The 24,229-nt window shown below is 37.6% G+C and overlaps 1 protein-coding gene across 1 annotated transcript in view; it reads right to left on the bottom strand.

Annotated features, from left to right (window-relative positions):
* The window catches only part of LOC306901392 (uncharacterized protein), a 63,002-nt gene that overhangs the window by 15,115 nt on the left and 23,658 nt on the right, over positions 1-24,229 (bottom strand). Inside the window, exon 9 of the mRNA XM_079469086.1 lies at positions 2,584-2,637. Coding sequence (XP_079325212.1) covers positions 2,584-2,637 — 54 coding nt within the window. The remainder of the gene's footprint in view (positions 1-2,583; positions 2,638-24,229) is intronic.

The raw sequence follows: 24,229 nt of genomic DNA, 5'->3' as shown, positions 1-24,229 counted from the left end.
TGGACTGGTAGACTTCAGTCTCGACAGTTTGAGAGTGGGGATGGAAATGAAATGTGAGAGAGGGCAGGGGATTTGTCCGTAAACGGTACACTTACTAGACCCCTGAAGCCTATAGTGGGATTTGCTGTAAAGACCCTCATGAGATACAATTTCTATTTTGATGTGTTTTGCAGAGTTAAAGTTCTAATTGTGAATTTGAAATAAAAGACTTTTTCATTACAAATTAAATTATTAAAGGTATAGTTCACCCATTATGAAAATTCTTTCATCCTTTACTAATCCTTTTGTGATTTCAAATGTGTATTACTTTCTCTTCTGCAGAACACAGAAGAAGATATTATGAATAATGTTGATAAATGAACAACGACGGTACCAATAGACGTGAATGTTGTTGTTCAGTTACCAATATTCTTAAAAAAAATGTGTTGTGAAATTCAATTTAACATAACAATTAAATGTAATTAATTAAATTGAAAAAAATCGTATCCAATACCTTTTGATTTGAAACATGAAAACAAGCAGGAAAGAAGTTTACACACTGCTGCAGTGATTATTATAAATGATATATCCGTGCACACCATGCTTTTTTTTATTCATTTGCACTTGTAATCTTTAATCAAAAACATTAAGCTCCTCTCCCCCTCTCAACAACTCTTCACCGCATGACGTCAACAACAAAAAACAGGTAGTAGGACTATACTAACTGTTCAATGGCCAGGCATTTTAAGCCCTCCTCTCCCGGCCCAATTTACAACAAACCAATCAGAAAGGAAAGGGCGACCCTACATTGGTTTCTAATTGCAGAAGCCGCTTCACTTGGGTTCTCGTCACAATACGGAAAAGAAGTAAATCGCAACTTTCCGTTTCATGGTGACTTTAAGGTGGCATTGATTCCATAAGTTTGTCTACACCTCAAAATCCATTAATTCATGCATAATATGATAGTGTTGTGTGCTTAAATGTAAACATTTACATTTAGTCATTTAGCAGACGCTTTTATCCAAAGCGACTTACAGATGAGGAAACATTGGAAGCAATTATAACAACATAGGCAACAAAATACATAAGTGCATCAAACTAGTCCATTAAAGCCTAGCACAGTATAAAAAGCTAAGAATAGTGAGGTTAGAAATTTCTTTTTTTTTTATAAAGAAGGAAAGGGAAGAGAATTAGGAAAATCAATCAGCGACGTGTTGACGGAAGAGATGCGTTTTAGGCGTTTTTTAAAGATGGCAACCGAGTCTGCTGATCTTGTAACAAGCATGTCTTTTGTTAATAGAAGCAAGGAAATCTGACTTTTTGCAGGAATTAAAATGACCCTTACAGAACAGCTGCAGGAATCTTTTATGTACAAAGAGATTTTTTGTCAAATCCATGAAACCCATGGAACCACATGTAATTGCACATGAAAACGATATTTCAAGGAATTAAATGTAAAAGTTAAGTTTCAACTAAATGTCCTGTTTTTGTAATCTATTCACATAAAGGTTTAGGAGAGACATTGGATCAGGGTCTTCTTGTTGCTATAGAAAGAACACATTTTAAAGAATGAAAGAAAAGTCAGATTTGACTGCCTCTCGTACCTCAAAACCCTTTTTTTATATCAACGAGTCACACCTACTGTACATCCCACTTGAACACACTTTAGCGCAGGTCTTTTGTCTTTTTATCAGATCTGCTTACCTGGATAAGTCTAAACCTCACATCATCTCACCAGGAGTTCTTTTTCTACAAATTTCATATTCATTTGTTTAATAATTCATTGGCTTGCAGTTTTTCTCATTAATTATGCATTAACTGTTTGTATGAGTTTTTTTAATCAACTCCGAGGAGAAGATCAGAATAACTTTCTGAGTTTAATAATGCTTTTTGATGTATTGTTGGGCATTTAAGCAAACCATAATCTATGTGGAACTGGAATATTGGAGAAAGAGTTGCTTTATGGCCATATATGTATGCATTTCCTGAGCCTGCTGGGTCATAAGATAAACTCTGATATTTCTCTGTCCCGGTTGAAGCAGCCTGGCCTTGTCTTCATAATGTTGACGTCTAATAATCTAAACAAAAGACCAAATCACTTTCACACAAACAAGCTCCTGTTTCAGCAGGAGATTAAGGCATCAATTATTTATCAAGCAGTCAGAGACGGTGAGAATCAAACACTGTTGTCAAACTTCCTACAAGGTGAAGTCTGTTGGATGGGCCTGATAACAAGCACAACACAAGAACAGGAAACAAACACTAGTATACAGCATGTAAAATATTAGCCCTTCACCATCCCTTACAAAAGCATGACAACATGTATCCATGTAATATTTCAATCATAACTGTTATTAGAAAAATAGCTTTATACATGTCTTTGTTCTGTTGAACACACCAGAAGATATTTTGAACAATGTAGGAAAGCAGTTCTTGGGCACTTTTGACTACCATTGTCATTTTTCCTACTATTTTAGTCAATGGTGGCCAAGAACTGTTTGGTTACAAGCATTCTACCGAATATGTGTTCATCAGAACAAAGAAATGTGTACGACTGGTTAAAGTGAATAATGTATTATAAATGATAAAACACAAAACACTCACCTGCACAACTTCATCATCCTCTTCTAAAAGATTCTCCAAAACTTCTGTAGCCATCTGGAGAAAGAGAACATCTCTTTATTTTCTAGAGAATGACATAAGTATATTCCTCTGGAAGATGATCTGATTTCCTAATTCCAGCTCCTAATGATCTAATTAGTCAAAAAAGGAGATTATACTTTATCACTATACTTTATAAAAATGCACAGAAGGAAGGAAATCATAAGGATGAATTTCACAAAAATATGTACATATAATAAAGTCGAAATTCTCATTACCAGAATGTGTCTAGAATTTATATTATTTCTCTCATTACTTCAAACAGAGCATCTCAGTTTTAATACGTTACAGTAAAAGTCACTGTAATAACGTAATACTTCAACGCTAGTGTTTTTGATCAGAATAAGGGTGGGGTGTTAAAGGGATAGTTTTATTTTAAAAAATCTGTCAAAATTTATTCAGACCCTCATGTCATTTAAAACCTTTACATTCTTTTTTTGCTTCTGTGGAACACAAATTAAGATATTATAAGAAATGTCTCAGTGGCCTGATGTCCATACAATGGACGTTATTGGGGTCCAGTGTTGTTTGGTTACCAACATTCTTCAAAATATCTTCTTTTGTGTTCTGCATACTTGGAAAGACGTAAGAGTGAATAAATGATCAACAAGTCATTTTTAGGATACTCATTTTTTGGGTTAAACTATCCCTTTACAATTCATAATAGAAAAGATTAAAGGTCCTAAAATAAGCGGAAATATTCCTTCTTTTTTGGTTCCAATGATAATCGAAATTCTTCACAGTGAAGTGCAGTACTGGACAGCCTGGTTAAGCCTATCTGTCTGCCCTGTGGTCAATACCACTGATCGCTTCTTGTCAATGCCTCATGCATAACTTCATTCTGCCAAACTTGAATTGAGTTCTCAATGCAAAGCAATGGCTGCTGATCCTCGAGAGAGAGGAGTGTGCATATATTTAATGATCGGTTTATCACCTTAGCTCTTCTGTTAATTTGTTAAACAAAGCTTTATCTCTCCTTTGAGAGCCTGAGAACTTCATTTAGTTGATCGATGTCATTGATCTATATGTTGTCAATGGCCCTTCGCTTATCTGCTTAACCCATACACCCAGAGCGTGTTTTCATTAGGCATCATCAATAGATCTGATCGAGAGCTGATGGACAAACCAGGGCAAGGTCAGTTCAAATCAGACATTATTGAGCCATAAAGACATATCATCTCTAAAACTCTTCAGTTGGCACCCTTGACCTGTTAGATAAAAAATTAGCACAGTAATAAAGAAACCTAAACCAAACAAGGTCAAGTCCCATGCCATCACTCGATGATGTTGTACAAGCCCCACACATACAAAAAATGACTTTGATTTTGTAGACATCCTATTCTTTAAACTGTACTAAAAGCTTTTCGTAAGCTTCATGTGATTAACATACCGAAAGACCTTATTTTTTCATCATGAAGGTTATGCCCTTGACAGAAAACTGCGTTTCCGACATCCCTCGTCCCTCTTGTCCTCTGTCACACTTAAGCCATCCATTTTAACCAGGGCCACCGAGTGAAGATCAAGCTCTTGTACAGGTATGGGGTGAAAGGGGGGCGGAGATACAGTGAGTAATAGAAAGTAAAGCAGAGAAAAGTGAGGACGGCTAAGGCACATAGTTCGATGGATATGTAATTTAAGAGGCTGGCTGGCTAGCCAATTTACGACCCTGCTAGGCCATAAAGTTTAGCCTGGACTTAATAATAGCACATTTAATGTGACACCTCTGACAATTCCAATCTACCACAACCACACTCGCCCACCTATCTGTATCTGCTTTGGTGTGGGTGTTCGACGGCAGAGGGACGGACCGTGCACTAGAGAATTTATACTCAAAAGAGAAGGACCGGATGAGTGTGAATGCGTAATACACTAAAACACACATACCCGCTTTCACAGCTGAAGACGGCATGAATTTTACAGTCGGGCCGTTTATCAAAGGCAACATGGCAGCCGTTGGGAGGTAAAACTTCACTTATATTTAGCCTTTTGGTATGAGGAGGAGCCGAGATAATTACTTTAGGGATTGATGCTTGCGCAATCTCTCCTCTTAGCCGCATATCATTCCCTGATGCTGTCTCTCAGAGCTCCAAGCAAGAGATAAAGCCTTGGATAAAGTCAAACGCCCGGCCCAGAGGAAAACAGCTTTGAGGGACCTAGAATTCTCCATTTAGGAAGTTCAAATTGAATGCATAAATCTGCTCAGACGTTTCTTAGATACATATGCGATTATGGACGTTTGACAGGAAGGTCCAGGAGTTGGATACTTGCCTGAGCCCCCTTGTGGAGATGTATAGCCGCAGGCAGTTAGTCTGAATTAAGAGTCTATCAGGTTTAATATATAAAGATGGATTAAATCTGTATAAATTAAACTTTGTTCTAATGAACACAGGAAAAGACATTAGGAAAGATTGCTTATACCAAACAGTTCTTGGCCACCATTGACTACCATAGTAGGAAAAAATACTTTGTAACTTTCATTTGTTCTGTTGAATTTAGGACAGCAAACAGTTCTGAGGCACTTTTGACTATTGTCATTTTTCCTATGGTAGTCAATTGGGTCCAAGAACAGTTTGGTTAAAATCATTCTTCCAAATATATTTCTCTGTGTTTAACCAAACAAAGGAATGTATACAGGTTTGGAACAACTAGAGAGTGAGTTATTTACGTTATTCATTTCATTTTTGGGTGAACTATCCCTTTAAGAAAAAATTGTACCTGATGAAGAACAGTGATGTCTTTGCATTTACGTTCAAAGCTTTGCTAAAAAGTCAGATGGACATTTCATAAAGAATTGCAGGGTTAAATTGTATTGAATAAAATTAGTTTTCCCCAAAAACACTTTTTGTGAATATGAAAAGCTGTGGAAACGTTGAATATATGTGAAGTAGTAATTGTCGGGTCAAATGAGGTCATTTTCTGAGTCCTACAAATGTCAAATAAAGGGATAGTTCACAGAAAATTTTAAATTCTGTCACCATTTACTCACCCTCTTGTCAATTCAACCCGAATGACTTTCTTGCTTCAACAGTGAGTTAGAAGATCATAGGAAGATATTAAAAAAAATTCTTGGCACCCATTTACTTCTATTGTATGGACACAAAACCAATGGAAGTGAATGGGTACTGGTTGACATCATTCTTCAAGATGTCTTCTTTTGTGTTCTGCGGTGGAAAGAAAGTCATACAGGTTTGAAATGACAAGAGGGCGTGTAAATAATGAATAAATAATAGAACATCTGTCAGCTGATATTAATGCACACGTATTGCCTCGCACTAAAAACATATTTCATAGTTTCATTGTTGATATCATTTTAAACAGATATTTCAGACATTTAATGTACTACTGCCCTTTTAAATGTTTGAATGCTTCAATCGCTTATCACAAATTAACATTTATGTAAAACTGGTTTGACAATGCATAATAAAACAGCATCCACAAGAGCTTGAGATTAAAACCAAGTGCCAAGTCATGACTCCAGTTGCTATTCAAGAGCTTAGTCATAAACCACAAGTCTGTTAAATTAAGTTTTAGAAAACTTTTCACGGGATCCAATATGAAGCAGCCTGTGATACAGCATGAAGTTATGCAATTCTGAAGGTTGTATTCAATAATCCATCACTCCCAAAAGAAACGAAAGGATCCCAACTGCGTAAAAGATTCACTAACTGTTTGGGTATAAAATTTCTGCGTATATGCACATAGCGTTTGCATTTTAAATGCTGTTTGAAATGTCGGGTTATACTGGTTCGTGTGTTCCTTGAGAACAGTGAGTAAAACAGTTTTAATAAATGCAGAGAGAAAATATTACAATTCTCAAACAGTGGGGGCTGTTTTTTTTTACATGTTTACCAAAATTAGGTTCTCATATATGTTCGGATGCACTTCCAGTACAGAACATCAATTACATCAAGACTATAAAATATGTATATCAATTAAAATGTTCATTAAAAGTGTCAGAGTATATCAGACTGTGGCGTTACAACATGCACCAAAACACTGCATTTTCAACAGTTGCAAAAAACATCATTTAAACTGTGTTAAATGGAGGATTACGCTATGTGCACACCATTAAAAATGTGCTTAGCATTGCACTCTTTGCATTGCACAGCCTTCATCTCTCCTTGCTTAAGCCTAGGGGTGTACAATCTGCAAGACTATGTGTGTTCAGTTAGTTTGACCAATCAATGACATGCTCATTTACAACCCTAAGAAGCTATATGCTTGTGCTACAATCATTCTTCTAGGGTATAAAGCCGTCGCATATTTTCGCTACAAGGGGAAAAACATGATTCAGTGCACAACGGTGAACAGAAAATAGAAAGACAACCTTGGTGTGAATAAACACAAAAGTATTGGAACAAAATGAGCGAGTATTTAAACGATTTTATAAGTAACAGTGTTTTAATAGATGTTCCTATTGATTCAGGTCTTTACAGTAGCTGAGCTATTGATTTGTGGCGATGATGTTCCCGTAGGCATAATGGCTTAATCACGCTTCAAACTATGAGAGTACAACATTCTCATTAACTGATGTGAGACAACACGAGCATTGCTGTTATAGAAGACATGCATGACCGGCCGAGGACCCCTGAAGAGCCGAATCACAAATATATTCAATTCGTGGGAGATAGAGGGAATATAGACAAAGTCAGACGGCAAAAAGTAGAGAACATCATAAAAATATATCCACCACAAAAGGAGACTGTATTCTTAATTGCTCACTTAAGTTTAATTTGACCGACTCTTCAGTAGCACGCCGGGGACGACCTGGCAAATGAAAAAGCCTTTTCTGACTCAGTTAAGCGTTGGCCTGCGCAGACCCTCATAATGACATCATTAACCAGAGACAGGCCACGGCTCTGCTAAATGACCTCCAGTACAATGCAGCCCCATCAGCTTGTCTCAGACCTTCAGAACAGCGCTGTTGGGCCGCATTGTACTTGGACAGATTTAAACTGGCTCCTGGACGTAATGACACGAAGCCCCGACAGATCTCTTTTTGTGCGAAGGAAAGGAGAGAGTGGAGAACCTAATACACCTTTTCTTCCAACAGAGGTGAAATTGCTTTTTACTATACGTTTAACAAAGTTGAAGGTGCGTTTTTCCATCTCGCACATACGCCATTGGTCCGGTCGCGAGGCTTTCGTGCCGTGTCAGTGCTATTGATTTTCAAGAAGTGATTGTGAGCGGTGAAGGTCAGGGTATGAGCGTTAAATTAGATGGGGCAAAAAAAAGCCACAGAATCCCTCCGCGCGCCCGCACCCACACGCAGGTGTAATCACACATAATCCATATAGAACCAGAATCTCATTTCTACATATCAGATCGACGAAGAAGTCGACTTTGCCTTTAGGGGAGGCTGCTAAGTGAAAGATAGGATGAAGATGAAACGTGGGACAGACAGGGAGAAGAGTCACAGTAACAAAAGCAAGGTTTGGGATATAGATATTTCTGACCCGTCCCTGTAGATATACCTCTCCATTGACATTGTATAATAGCTCTCCAGTCACTGTGCTCAATTTCACACAAGTTTATTTACTCAACTCACCTCCCCATATCACACCCTCCAAGGTCCCAAACAAATCAATATGGGGGTTCGAACAGAAAGCAGAGAGTGCCAAAAACCTGTCGAGGACTGACCCCGGTCGACTTATCAATAATACTGGAACACCTCATCTATGATGAAGCGGCTTTGGTCGCCATGTAGGTTTTCAAGGGTAGGTTTGACCTCTGATTCTTGCTTGATATAGACCACCCACAACCGTTTATAGAAAACCACCTCCATCAACCATCAAGTGTTTGCATAATGGCACATGCACAGTTTAGAGTTCATTTCCAGCACTTTTTAACTAGCGAACATGTGCACACATGCATCAAAAGGCAAAGACAGGTTGTCAGGCAGCAGAGGTGATGGCAGGTTACCTAAACCAGCCATTATGAAACCCTCATTAGTGTTGAGAGCGATCTCATTCATTCCCCTGCTCGCACATATTTATTTCTGGTGTCTCGGGCTCTGTAGGGTCTGCCTGACGGTAATAAAGAGGCACTCATTAAGATGTTGCTCAGACTGGTAACACGGTTGGTAGCGACTACCTGTTGAGATGGCAAGCAGGGTGAAAACCACTTAAATGATGTCACGCCAGCGTGTTTTCGGTGGCTGAAGACAGGAAAGTGATGTCATCATTGTGCATCCCATATGGATTTTACGTGCCCATGTGACAATTCTCGAAATAAATCATAACATGATTACATGATCACTACAAGCCCAACACCACTACAAGAGTTATTTGGGTGTAATTTAATGATCTTCAGCCTTGGACGGTAAACAGTTTACAACATTGTAGATGTGAGACAGTGAAATTCTAATAAAAGCACAGCTCCAGGAGTGAATATTTAATAGAACATGTTAAAGTCGCTGCTAAGGAGCCATTGCTTTTGACATAAGAAATTATGCGATCACAATCGGCTTCACTGGAGTGGAGATTGATTCATGATTAATGAGAAACACACAGCAAATATAAAATGTTATAGATGAAAGGGAGAGATTGCAACAAACAGAATACAGTATTCTTCGGTATGAGTTGCTCATTCCTGTGGGATTCTCTCAGGATTTGATCTGTTGCAGAACAGGACTCAATTTTAGATTTTGGAGATGGGAGCAGCCCGCATTCTGATGGTGGGCGCAAGCAGTTTGAGAATCATTTTTGCCCTCGGAATCATTTTTTTCTAACGTATTAATATAAATGGCTACATTCCTCCTGCTTTGTTTCACTTCATCGGTTCAAATATCTAATGAAATTTGTCTTTGATCCTGAATGGCAAGAATGGTGGCCAAAAAAGCCTTAATTTACAACATCACCAACGAAAAATAAAATCCTATTAAAATGGGGATTTTAATGCAAAAATGGAAAACAGAGAATGTTTTTTGACTTAATGTTTTCTAGATATATTTATTCCTAATGTAAATGTACCTAATGTAAAGAACATTCTGTAAAAATATAACCTTGACTAAGTAAGGACATGTAAAAGTTTGAAAGATAATTAAGTTTTGTGGGAAATACATTCGTGCATTATAAATAAAAAGTTCTGCATATCAAAATCAATCTCATCATTACAAATATACACACACAACCTACCATTTTTAACATATATATTTATATATACTGTATATTCCTTTTATTTTAATCATAAACTCCTTAATTTGACACTTTTGATCATTTTCTTATTATTTCAAATGATATTTTTCATTGCAAACTGTGATAAGCATTAATCAGCATGTTGCATCTGATAAATAAAATTTGAAACCTCGTTTTTGGTTAGGACTACTTTAATGCCTTTAATCTCATAATATGAGACTTTAGCCTGGATTTCAAATAGAAGGTCACAAATATTGATAATAAGTTATAACAACAGATCAAATCCTGAGAGAATCCCACAGGAATGAGGAAGAATAATACAGTCAATATGAATCTATATTATTCTTCTAAATTAATGTTATGTTTAAAATGGTCACGATCCAGTCTGTGTTCTCCCCTGTCTGATGTGGAGTTATTTTCTAACTTTCTGTGTAGTCCATTATAGTTCTTTTGTTCATTGGTTCCATATTGAATTGCTCCCTGGTGTGTCTTGTTACCCAGTTTGGTTCTGTCTATATAAGCCCTTGTGTTTCGGATTACAAAAAATTACAAAACCTAAAGCATGTCAAAGCAAGTCTGAAAAAAACTTACAGGACAGGACAGTAAATAACAGCAGATTTCTATTCTATGGTCTGAACAAAATGAAAGTGACCAAAAATAAACGTATAACAAATCGTTACATAAAGCTGGTACAAAACAAAAGCTGATCATCAAATACACTTCTGCCAAACTGTGGGAAATGCACTGTGCGTAAAAATGCTTCTGTGACGTGCAGTGAATAGCAGTGATGTTGCTGCTTTGATCTTCTGTAAACACACTTATAGACACATAACCCCCTCTCAACACTGTCATCAGGCAGAGCTGAGCAATGGCATATTCTTCCCTGTTGGCAAGTAGTAGGTGCACACCTGCTCGGATGTCAGGTTGCGATCACTCCCTGATAATCTCATATTTAAAAAAGATTACTGGTTCTTCCCGAGATCTTCTGCCTCAATTTACAGAATTTTGATTAAGACATCAACAGTGGTTTCTGAGTTACTGAGAACTACATCTCGATCGAGAATCTGACCCGGCATCAGACGCAATAAATCACAAGGGATTGATGGCTAATGTTGTCTCAGAACAGTGCTTAACTCCCATCTGCTGTTCTATAAAAAACACATTTTGGCTAAATAAATGCACTTCTCCGTTTATCCCACAAACACTTGCTCAAACTTGGGTCACCAGATGCATTAAAGACAATATCATGCTCTTCAAATAAAGCCTGGGTTGGGGTAAAAAGTCAAATTAAACTTTAGACAATTAAATAGATGGTTTAAATCTGTCGATCTTCCTTACACAACAGTACTGCAATAAAATCATCTGTGTGTGTTTATTTGTTTGCATCCATTTGCTCTTCCTCCTGCTTGTTTATAAGTAACAGCCGTGCCACATGCAATAAACTGCAGCATAAACACTAATAACGCGTTATCATCCGGCACACATTCCCTCAAAGTTGCAATGTTCGTAATAAGCATGTGTGAAAATGTTTCCAGGATGCCAGTAAAAGCAGGCATGGTTAAGAGAGAACTGATAAGCGGGGAACAGCATTGCTCCATTTTTATGATTTAATACTTGCACTATAATCCATCCAGCAAAGCCACAAACGAGACATAAACCCTCTGGTTACAGAAGCACATGTAATTGAAAACTCCATCGTAAGCTTGTGTTTGCAAGCTTGTATAAACTTGCTCTTTGTCATTCCAATTCAACATTCAGTGCTTCTTCTGCATTTACAAATAAGTCTGTCTTACGAGCAGTTTGACAGTAACTTTCCAAAGGTATAGCTGTAAACATTGAATTCATAGCAGGTCAGAAGGAAGAAGGCCAACATGAAATCTTACAGTATGGTGCTTTTTTAAGGTTGTACTGTTTAAAACATATTGTGAAACAATCAGACAATAAATAACAAAAATTTATAAGAAAATGGGTATGGAAAGTACGAGACCACATAAAAAATCTTAGGTTAAAAATTAATTTAAAGGTAGAAAGAATTTTTTTAGGGCTTTGATTAGTTTAAAGGTCCAATGTGTAATTGTTTAGAATCTATTGACAAAAAATGCAATATAATTTACATTTGTCTTCAGAGGTGTATAAAGACCTTACATAATGAAGTGTTATGTTTTTATAACCTTACTATGAGCTATTTCTAGCTACATACCCTTACATGGAACTCATGTTGTTTCTACAATAGCCTTAAACGGACAAACTGCTCTTAAGAGCGAGTTTTGTGAAAACGTTATCTTCATTCAGCAAAGAAACAAAAACATGACAACGTCTTGGTTCTGTGTAAGTCAAAGTAGTGCTTCAAAAGGGAAGGGTTAGTGGTGGAGTGAGCCATTGGTTGACATTCACCACCTCACCTCTAGATGGCACTACATCCTAACCTCTAGATGGCGCATAAACTTTTGGACTACTTGTATACAAGCTTTTAACGGTTCATTACATTACAGTACATTATATTCAAAGTGACAGTTAATTAATTCTAGATTTTTATTGGCGTGTGCGTGTTTCCTGTGGATCAAACCTATTACATTTGTGTTGCTAACAACAAGTTGCAGAGATTAAGTCTTGAGGATCATATAGTTTCATGTTTTAAGGCAGAAGACTTTGAAACTAATAAAGGCTATGCAGTGGTGACCTTTTTACATCCAATTAAACAAAGAAAAACAGTTATGTCTGAACTTAATCTTACTGCTTCGTGATGCTGGCTCTAATAAATGAAATGCTACTTTTTAGTCAGAATCCGAGTTAAGGAAAACTAATAAGGCCAAAAGAGAATTCAAGCAAGTCTAGTAATACACAGATTTCAGAGTAAGAGTCCAAACCACTTAACCATGAAACCTAGCTTTCTAAACTGTCATTTTAATGACTACAATAATACAACATGTTAAACTTACACAGACTTGCTTAAACTTATAAAGCAGCAGAAATACAAAGGATGAATAGAATGTCATAAGAATGCGTCTTCTATGAAGTTCCCTGTTGTAACTGAAGTAGAAAGTGCCTCGCATTGATGGTTTGCTATTTTGTTCAGGTGGATATTTGTGTGTTTGACTGCTGAGCCTATTTGTATTCTACAAACATCACTGCACTTCACCGAACTGCTGAATTTTTGTCAAAATAATTGTCCTCAATGGTCCACATGCAGACCCGAGTACACACTCTTTTTTTAAATGAAAGATTCTTAAAGGGGTGGTTCAAGAGTGTTTCATGCATTCTGACTTCTTTACAATGTTAAACGTGCTTGCTTCTAATGCTTAATATGGTCAACTTGTCAAAAAAACGAGTTGAACGTTTGACATAGTATTTCTGTGCTCGATTCACTCCCCCAGCGTTCATATAGGTTTCGGAAAGCTTTTTTCGAAGACTAAATTTCGTTAGGTAACAGCCTTTCTTAGTCCCTTATTGGACAAATCTCAGAAAAGCACGCCCACTCGTCAACTCGTGAGAGTGAGATGAAAAAGCACGCCCGCGCGTCAACCCGCGAGAGCGAGATGAAAGTGCACGCCCACGCTTCAACCGGGGAGAGCACGCGTTCAGGAGGTCTTCTTCGGAAATAATCGTACTGCTTTATCTGTCTTTTATAAATGAAACTAATATAAATGTGATCAAACTAAAGACTCTTTACGGCATATACGGCATATGCAATACTACTCCATAGGCAGAAACTGCATGTGTTACATCCGCTTATAAGTTAACCATAGTTAAAATATAAGAATAAATTATGCAAACACAACAAACAACAAAAATTATATTGCTGTTAAATGTTTGGAGTGAATAGCCATGCAAATCCAAAAAAGAAACATGATGTCCTCTCTAGAGATGTGTCTACATGTTCTCCAGTCAAATTGACAAATTATGAATTCGGAACAAATTTAATCAGCTTTTTCTGGTTTGCTGAAGCGAAAGAAACTAAACGAAAGTGAAATGACAGAAACACAGGAAGATATGAAATTGTGTATTAAGTTCATTACGGCTCAGTTTGATTAACCAGAACCCTGACGTATACTAGGGCGACAAACAACACAGCTTTTTTTTTAAGTAATCGGATATCACGCACCTGCGAAACAAATAAGTACAAAATATTTTAAATAGCTTCAAAAATACATGTAAAAACACAGCGGTAGACCAAATTAGATTAGTTTTAACCATTATACACATCTTTTATAGTAAGAATGTACAATTATGCTTAGTGTATTTAATAAATTAAAAACCATTCAACCAACTTTAACGGAACGGCAGCGACAACTTAAAAACTCTTGACAAAGATTTAACTCGGTTTATAGTCCTTCCACAGTGAAGTAAGTTATTGTGTCTTACTCCAGAATGCTCTCTAATTACTGGCTCTATATCTGGAAGCTGACATTTAGATATGTAAATACCACTAACGTCACTATTCGCTCTGAAAGTGATGGATCGGCCCACGTGGCACTGGTTCCCTCGGGAGCAAACGAAAGCAGCCAAGATAGAAGTGTGAATGCACGCACACACACAGCATCTGTCCTCAGGCACAGGTCAGCCCAGCGCTTGATCTTTAGCTAGGCCTGTTCTTTAAGGTTAATTAACGGCTTGTAACAGAGAGAACAAGTCAATGTGTACTGTATCTACAAGTGTGTAAGTTTGTTTAAGGTTTCTTATTTTTGTTAGTTAAATACATTACGACCTACATATAGTATAACAAATTTCATTGAGATGAACACGCACACACACACACGTTTCTATGTTTTACGTTTTTATATATTCCGCCCTGTACCCTCACACTACCCCTAAACCTAACCATCACACACACCTTTCTGCATTTTAACATTTTCAGATAAACACCCCTTTTTTTACAACACCACAAGGTCAAAAACGACATAACATTTGCTGTACAACATACAACAGGATAAAGAAATCACCTAAGGAAGACAAAAAACCCAACATGGGTATTGTTATCGTCTAGATTTAGGACATAACACTTTCCTTGCCATTAGCATGCTGTAAATCTGATGACGTAATGTGATTATCATGGAATATTATCTTATCTCGTCAAAAACTAGATTACTGAGAGCAAGTGTGTTAAAGCTAGCTCATAGGCTGGTTTAAACGGGGCCAGCCTGCTTCCGTACTTCTAGATTATTCCACCTCCTTCTGACAACCTTATCTTTTTATCCCCCAGCATAAGACAAGACAAAAATACAAAGATAAATGCATGAACATACGCGCGCACATGCCGATGAATAAAATTGTAAAGCAGCAGAATGGATCAAATCATTTTTCACTGTAACCGGACATGCACTAAATCGGTGAAGTGAAGGGAGCCCTCAGCCATGGAGAAACTGCATGAGCCAGAAAAAACAACATTACATCTTGTACCTCACCAGAGCGTTTCCTACGACAAGGACTGATAAAAATATTTCCACGGTTCTTCACGGTTAAACGCAGTGAAATGGAAAATATAGCAGGATATTTCGATGTAGAGCAGAGACTCAGAAACATAAATTCACACACAGGAGGAATAAAGCCTCTCATTTTTAATGTGTTTCGGTTTAAATGTTAAACTCTTTCCGAACCCTCAAAGACAGGAGTTCTTCACATCTAAGCTTATTCACTCTGCAAGATACGTCAAGTGTATTGACAGAGTGCTAAGCAGCTATGCAGTATTTAGAGGGCATTGATGGCGCTTTGTCCATGTTTAGATACCAAGAAGTGATTGATGATCTTTGCGTCGACTCACACAGCTGCCAGCCCCCACAGTGTTACACTTCTTCCGGCGTACACACACACATGGCGAAAAGTCTGTTAGGACCTTATTCCCTCTACAAAACACTCTGCATTCGGGGCTCATCCATAATGGATCTGGATTGGAGGAAAGATGAATGAATCTTTAACCTTAGACGCAGCCCTTCAGATCAGCTTTACCCTGTCATGTATTTTTCATGGGGTCCAAAGTTGTTTTATTCATCTTTTTTCAAGCTGGGGTCCTGGAGGGCAGGGACACTATGGAGGTTCAGGTCACAGAGAGTAAAGGCTTCAAACATTAAAGGAATGAAACTTTCACAAAAAAACATGAAAGAAAGGGGATTTATTAATCTCTGTGTTTTCATGTTGTGAATCAGGATGCTTTTTATTAATTATAGAATACAATATTTTCCATATAATATTATAGAAATATAAGTATAAATGATTTCCACAAATAGATTTTTATAACAGTTGGTAGTATTTTATAACTAATAGCCTTCAGATTTTCTTGTTTTTCACAGCCACAGTACAAGAGCGTTTCGTAAATAAAGTTCATCTATTTACCTCCCGCCGAATTCTGACATCCTCACAACACCTGCTAGGGTCACCATGGAGACAGCTTCAGGTAAAGACACGGAGATGCCCGATTTGAATCCTTAAAATGGCCCAACCAATCAACCGCCAATGAAAGCATGTGGGCATCTTTATTAATACGGTGTCACCTATTCCTTCATTTGTCTCTTCTTCTTACCCCCTCTTTCTTATTTTCTGTCTCTCACCTGCTGGGCATGAGAACATGTGTCGCTCAGCAGGGTGGCACACCAGAGGTGCGAAAGCTGACATGCAGGCACACATACGCAGAGAACCAGCTGAACGTTGCTTCACGCCTTCAGCACAACTATTTATTGTGTGCATGAAGGTGTGCACAGCGTTTACGCGTTTCTCCAAGGATTTCTGAGAGGCCACTCAAACTGCGTTTATTGCTCTCCGCTCTAGAGGTGAAGTGCTTTCAATCTGCATTGAAAGAAAAGCGGCATTTATGAGAGCAGAGAACGCATTAGAATAACCATCATGCTATCATCAGCTCGACGAGAGCTTTGACCCTTCTCATGCAGCCACTTCTCTCGCCCGCTTTCATCTCACGTTCTCATTTACTCGCATTCCTTTGCATGTGATTGGCACAGATTCACACTTTCTCATAATGCAGTTTTAACACCCATTTTCTTTTCAATAGAACGCTGTAAAAAGTCATCTAAAACGGACGTGTGCCGTCTATCTTTATGAAAGGGAACTCGTGCAGGAGTCACTCAATTGAGCCTGTGCCAAAATCTCTTACGACAAAAGCTGAGCGGCCGAACACACATACATCCGCACACATGCTCGCATCGGCCAAATTAAAAATTGATCCTCTAGGCTTGAGGTCTATTTCATTTTTTTCCTCGCTTCCGTCCTCGATTCCCCTTTCACATCTCTTGCCATCTCTCTCTCTGTCGGGTGAGAGACTACCGCTGAAATATGGAGATTTGCGCAGAGAGGAGAAATACAGCCAAACAAATGTCTGCGTGGCCACGGCAGAAAGTGCTAGAAGAGATAATACACACAATGTGACATCACAGCTAAGATGTCGGAACACATTCACAGAGTATTGGAAGTGGTGGATGTTGCATATAAAATAATCAAAATGTGTTCATGATGATTTTGGTGGTCTTAATACATACAGGTATAAAATTGCGAATTTTGGAATGAATTGAATGTGCTTATAATTGCCCATTTATTTCCTAACAGCAGCATTAAAGGAGTCATATGACACGGCTAAATTAATATTGTTGTTTGTTTAAGATGTAATGCAATGTATATACACGATTTAAGGTTCAAAATGCTGTTTTTCCACATACCATGCATGTATGTATCTCCTCTTTGCCCCGCCTCTCTGAAACGCGCAGATTTTATAGAAAGCCATTGCTATGATTGGCCAGCTATTCAGTGCGTAGTGATTGATCGAATACTGCAAGCGTGTGAAGGAAATGCGACGCCTCTCACCCTATTCTGAACATCATGTTCCAAAGCAATGGTACTGACAGGTGATAAAATGTCGGTACTTCCTTATATTAACTCGAGCCCGTATCTGATCCGGAAAAAAAGATGATCAAGCCGACACATCAACTTTGCCAGCGCGACTAGAGCAGGATGTAAAGGTATGTTAAAAAAGATTGTTAAATAGTTATAAACTATAGCTAACTGTTTTACCTTTTATATACAACATTATAAAGACAATAAACAAACAACCATATACATCATACATAGCTTGTGTAAGAAAGAAACAAGCTCGCATTGCAGCAGGGAATGGTAACATGATAAATAACACCAAAAATATATGTAGTAAGACATCAAACCCAGTGTCGTGACTAGTCATTAAAGGAACGGTTCACACATAAATAAAAATTCTGTCTTTATTTTCTCACCCTCAAGTTGATCAAAATATGCATACATTTCTTTGTTCTGATGAACTCATATGAAGACATTTGGAAGAATGCTTGTAACCAAACAATTCTGGGCCACCATCTACGACCATATTTTCTCTGAGTTCATCTGAAAAAATCAATAAATAGAGATTGTGACAACTCGAGGGTGAGTAAATGAAGACAGAATTAAAATATTTGGGTGAACTATCACTTCGAATAGACTAAGAGTTTTTGTACGACCCACTTTGGACGGTCTGAAAACCCCTGTCCACACACACAGAACATTTACATGTCAGAATGGAATGTACATGAATCAATACCAGGACAAACATCCGCTCACACCTTATGCAAGGCTACACAGTGAGATGTTTTCCGTTACAAACACACATACAGATCATTCCAGACAAACATGACAGAACGAGGCAGAAAAGTAAAGGATATAGAAGCTTTGTCACGGGTGAGTTCCCAGTACTGACAGTTTTACCATGGTGACAGGTTCTTGCCAGAGCAATAGGTTGGCGTGGTGACAGGTTCACCACGGTGACGGCTACCTGGCGACAGGTGAGTTCTCTGCAGGGACTGGTCCCTGGGGACCGGTCCAACCAAGCCTCGTTTATCACTGACGCACACCACATGGAGTAACAGATGCCTGAATATTAATGGCAGCAGGAAGCAAATGAGTGCGAGAGATGTAGAGTGAGAGAGAGACAAAGAGAGAGAGAAAAAAAAAAGAAAGAAAGAAAGAGAAACTGAGAGGGCATTGGGAGCATGGCTTTTCAATATTTAGGAGCTAAAAAGAGTTACGTGCCTCGTCCAAGAATCAAATAAAGATCATATCACGAAATATGGCCAGAAATTGCTCACATATTAATTTACTTAGCAAAAGCACTTATTTTCTTTTTAACACCACAACATATTCTAAAGACTTGCCCGCTCAGTTGGTGATTACTGCAGGGCTTGCATTCATAAAACCCAGTGCAAAAATGAAAAGGTGTGCCCCAAGTCAAAACTACAGTGCAACGATTTCTAACCAGGAAAGATTTGAAAAAGTTTTAATATCACTTTATTAAACCTACAAAATGACACTACATCACCACTTTTCTGTTTGTTGAAAAAGTAATTTATACTATTTAGTCAGTTTGGTTCATGCAAGTCATATGATCATGATAGTTAAATTCCACCACACCTATAATAGAGAGATAAAGAAAGTGAGAGAAAAGACAAAATGAGAGGTACTTAAAAACATGTGATGTTTATAGTTTGAGTGCATTTGGAGATGTTTATGAAATTTAAATGTGATTGAGAATATCAGAGAGAGAGGTGTGCTAGACTTCTTTAGTGTGTGTGTGTGTGTGTATGCGTGAGATGTGTGTAGAGACGTCTATAATTGCTCTTAGATCCTTCCTCTCTTTTGTCTAATAGCAAGATCCTCCTTTCATTTCATTTTCCCCACTTCACCACAAATGTGAGTGTGCATCGGGCTAAGCACAAATCCTCCAAAGCCGTGTGAGCGTGTGTGTGTGTGTGTGTGTGTGTGTGTGTGTGTGTGTGTGTGTGCGTGTGTACGCATCTAAGGAAGCCAGTAAGAAAGGCAGCGAGAGATTCACCTGCGATCCTCTCGAAAGTGATGATATGAAAGATCAACACTATGAACAACTCCATCTAGGTTGTCTAAACACAGCATAAATTGCTTACACTAAAGAAACGTCCTGCAGCAACACAAAGCATTTCCTCTAAAATGTCATCAGCACTTCAGAAATGAACTTTCATGGTGTTTTTCTCAGTGCAAAGTGACTAAAATGGCATTGCTGCTTCAAAACTATGAATCAGTTTAATGTTTGTGCTCGTGTAATACCTGTGGATGCAACCCCCGCCATGCAAGATGATAAATACACAAACCCTGAAGTGAGGGAACCATTGGAAGAATGACAACCACAAATCAAATTCACAATTGCAAAAAAAAGGCCAAACATTAATAATCCACAGAAATATCCAAGATTGAAAAACCAAGGATTTTATACTTATAACATCTCAAAAAAAGTTCATCTTAGTCTTTGTTAACAATTGCATTAGTTCTCAAATGTTTAATATTAGAGTCTTAAAAGTATGAAACGCAGAATATAATAAGGTGTCGCAATATGACATATCATCCCAAATGTTTTTATGATTTATTACTGCAATGTTCAAAATGTCTACCAGTTCTGAAAAATAGCTCTTTATCTTAAAAACATTTTAAAGTGACAAGATTGAGTTTTATAACATGAGTGATTAGTTGGATAAATGTCATAACTTGGCATAAACCAAAATCCGGTTTATAGACAGTTTCAGCGACAACAACTAAACAAACGTTATGTGGCCCAAACGTAACTTCTGATAGACCTCCGCAGAGAATGAATAACTAGTAGTAGTTTAAATTTAATGTAAAACAATTAATACACAACAAATATGAATATGAATTCATATAAATCTAAAATAATTGGTTATAACCAAACACAGAAATCAAAGAGAAAGGGCTTGGAAGAAATAATCTAAATCCAATTTTGGTCTTTTGTTAATGCCAGTTCTACTTATTTTTTAAATGGACAGTTCACCCCAAAAATGGTCCCCATTGACATTCCATAGTAGAAATAAAAATGACCATGGTCAAATCACTGAGGACCATTTTTGGATGAACTATTCCTTTAATTTGCACAACAAGCTCTATTTGAACAACAATGTTTTGAATTCGACAAAACTTATATTGATGTTACATTTGAGTGCATGTGTTGTTTGCAATTTCTATGCAAGAGTCCAGAAGACAACGAAGAGCGAGCAAAGAGCTGATAATAAAGAACGAGAAGAGTCAAGAAGCTAATAAGGCCAAAGGAGGATGAAACATGATGCTAACATCAAATTAACCCACTTAAGCAAAAGGCAGCCAAACGTTCTTCAGTCCAGCAGACAGGGTTAGATGGATAGAGGGGAATTTAATTAGAAAGAAGTGTGGAGCCATGCGACAAACCAAATTCAACCTAGCAGGTTAATGAGGAGCACTTGTTTCCTGTCTCTCTCTCGACTCACTCTCTTTCCTCTATACTGGCAAATACACTCACAATCATAATCGCATGCATATAAAATAGTTTGTTAGCACGGCACGCATTGTGTTTTGCATTAAATAGAAATCAACAATACATCTCACTAAATCTGCCTAAATGTGGAGTGAATGGAAAGGCAGAAGAGAAGGCAATATGTTTGAGTGACAGTTCCATTCTAACCAATCCCTGATTAGAATACATGCCAATAACAACATGGTTTTAATTAGATTCACTGACAATGGCAAGTAATCTTACGGGCAGATAACACCACCCAGTCCATTATCTGCTACAGCCCAGACAAACACGAACTCTACGAACAACTCAAATCTTAGTCAGACACTGTCAGCAATACATTCAATGTATTTAAAGATGCTAAATGATTCATTTATAAACACTCAAATTAAAATATAAGCTCTTCAGGTGAAGTATTTACAGATGGATGTGAATATGTTTTGACCGTTAAGCAAGCCGCTGAAAGGTGTAAAATATTGCAGTGCTTTTTATGCCTTGGTAAAGATGGATTATAGACGGTTTCAGCAGCAACAAAATAAACAAACTTCATGTGGCACAACCTTAGTATAAACCAGGCTATTTTTGTCACAGTCTTTGAATGATAGAGTATTAAAACTAAATAAACTACTAAATTCTGACTATTACGATAACATGTAATAGGCGCAAACCGTAGTGGTTGCATTACCACCTTGGGGTGTGCATACATTTTTGAATAATTGAACGGCCCTCATCAATTATTCCACTTATACCACGGTTACCACACCAAAGGACATTGTTCAAATGTTTTATTTCAACGTTTGTCATGTTATTGCCTTAAAAATGCTCTTGGTAGGACTACTTTCTTGTGCATCTCATTTCAAGCGTCCATTAGAGCGAACGGACTCGGAAGCTCGAGATACTGCTACGTGGCGAGTCAACACTTGAACCTTTCTGTTGTTTAAACTTTGCAAAGTGATTTGGAACTGTAATGCAGTCAGCAGACCTGGTACACCTCCAAAGGTGTGAATTTACAGAAAGCTAATGCATACCCATAGAATGTTTGTCACCCAATCAGATTGAAGCATTTGACAGCCCTGTGGTATTATAGAAACTAGAGATGGGCGATAAAACAATACCGATATGTATTAAGATAGAGAATTTTTTTCAATATAACCCTCCAAACTAATCATAGACATGCGCAGTCAATGGAGCAAAGTTCTCTTTGCGTATTATTGGCTATTTAGCTATAAAATGCACACAAGATTATGCCCAAAACACAAAAGGTTCACATAAACACAGGGGCTAATGTTAATAATTTGGGTAAATGTGAATAATATAGTGGTAAAATTCAAACAACATTTTCTACTGGCGTTAATAAAGGCTATTAAAATGTATCAACAATTATCGATATCAAGTGATATGAAACATAATATCGATGATACACTTTTCAGCTGTATCGCCCAGCCCTATCAGAAACGCTATTCACAAAGCTCTGGATAAACATCTTTAATGCAGGAGATAAAACTGTTAAAACCTACCTTAAGTGATGAGTGAATTATAATTATATAAAACTGAAAGAAGATACAGGATTAAAGATATATATTTTCACTATGAGGCATAAAATATTTCAGCTTTTCATGATCTTTTCTCATAATTCCAGTTATATAACAATGAGCATGTCTATGTTTCTATTGAGATTTCTACTTTCTCTAGAAGAGAGAAAATGAAAAGGCAAGAATGAAAAAGCAGCTTGAACTACATCTTCTATTAAACAGTCCAGGATAAAATCAAAAATAATAATTTATTAGAAAACATCACAACTTTCAACGACAACATTGCTGGGTGAATCTATAATAGTCCATGTCAGTCTTTCCCAAACAATGTTTGTAATTTCAATTTTGTATGTTTATCACCCCTTAAATTTTGGACTCTTAACCAAAATTTAGCAAAATACAATCTTTAGAAAAATAATAGAAATATGAAAAGCCATACAGGCAAAGAACCTTAAGAAAGACAACGTCACCGAATAGCAGTTGCTAGAATATTGAAAAGCTGATAGATACAATTGTGCAAAAAGCATGCCATTCACAGGAAACACAAAGAAAGAGACGACACAAAGCTTGTTGTTGAACACGCTTTCTCTCCAAATTTGAAAGGCGGTGCAGCCTCTTGTGATGATCAAAGTGACATGATTCAATGTCCCTTATTTACTTTGCTAACAAACCATCACAGGATGGTTCTGCACAGACGACTGAATGTATGATAAGCAGCCTATTCCCAGTATCAAAGGTAGACAAAGAAATGTTCCTGTCTGAAAATCAAGTCACGTTTCAAGAAAAAAGCAGAAATGTGAACAGAAGACAGACCCACAAAAAGAATGAATACTTATGACCGTTAACCCATCTTTAAAGTGAACAATAAAATGTCTTTACATACGTCCATATGGTGGGTTAATTGTGCATTTAGTTTATTAATGTACTTTAAAAATTTTAAATAAACTTCGATCATGGAGGTGACAAAACAGCTTAAAGCTGCAAGGCCCTGTGGGATGTTATGATAAACCATGGAAGGACAACCAGAAGAAACTAGACAGAGTGGAGGATGGGTGTAAAACCAAGAGCAGCCAAATTAGAAAAAAGGAGAAAGCCAAATGCCAGGTAAAATATAATTAGACTGGGGAGAGAGAGAGAGAGAGAGAGAGAGAGAGAGAGAGAGAGAGAGAGAGAGAGAGGGAGAGAGAGAGAGAGAGAGAGAGAGAGAGAGAGAGAGAGAGAGAGAGAGAGAGAGAGAGAGAGAGAGAGAGAGGAGTCTGCATTATCCTAGAGATATCAAAAATATCTTAAACCCAGGTTTTCCATGACCATGACAACCATGAACACAAAGAAACAGACAGAGAAACAGCATGAGACAGAACTTTCATTAGAGGGAATAATGAATTAGTGTGGTGACAGAAAGTGTATTGGGGCAAGCTTCATTAAATTATTATTAAGTGAGAGAGTACTGTACTGCAGGGGAGGCACATGATAGGAGGGGTGAAGAAGGGCCCCTGTTATTGGCATTGTGTTCTTTCACTGCTGATAGGAGCAGATAACATAACAATAGAAGATGAATGACTTTACTGAGCCCAAAGTCAGAATCTTTGTAGTATATACGGCAGAAAATG

Source organism: Barbatula barbatula (genome assembly GCF_947034865.1).
Source record: "Barbatula barbatula genome assembly, chromosome: 12".
Classification (NCBI taxonomy): Eukaryota; Metazoa; Chordata; class Actinopteri; order Cypriniformes; family Nemacheilidae; genus Barbatula; species Barbatula barbatula.
The sequence above is the reverse complement of the archived record's forward strand: the minus strand, read 5'-3'. Positions and strand labels throughout refer to the sequence as shown.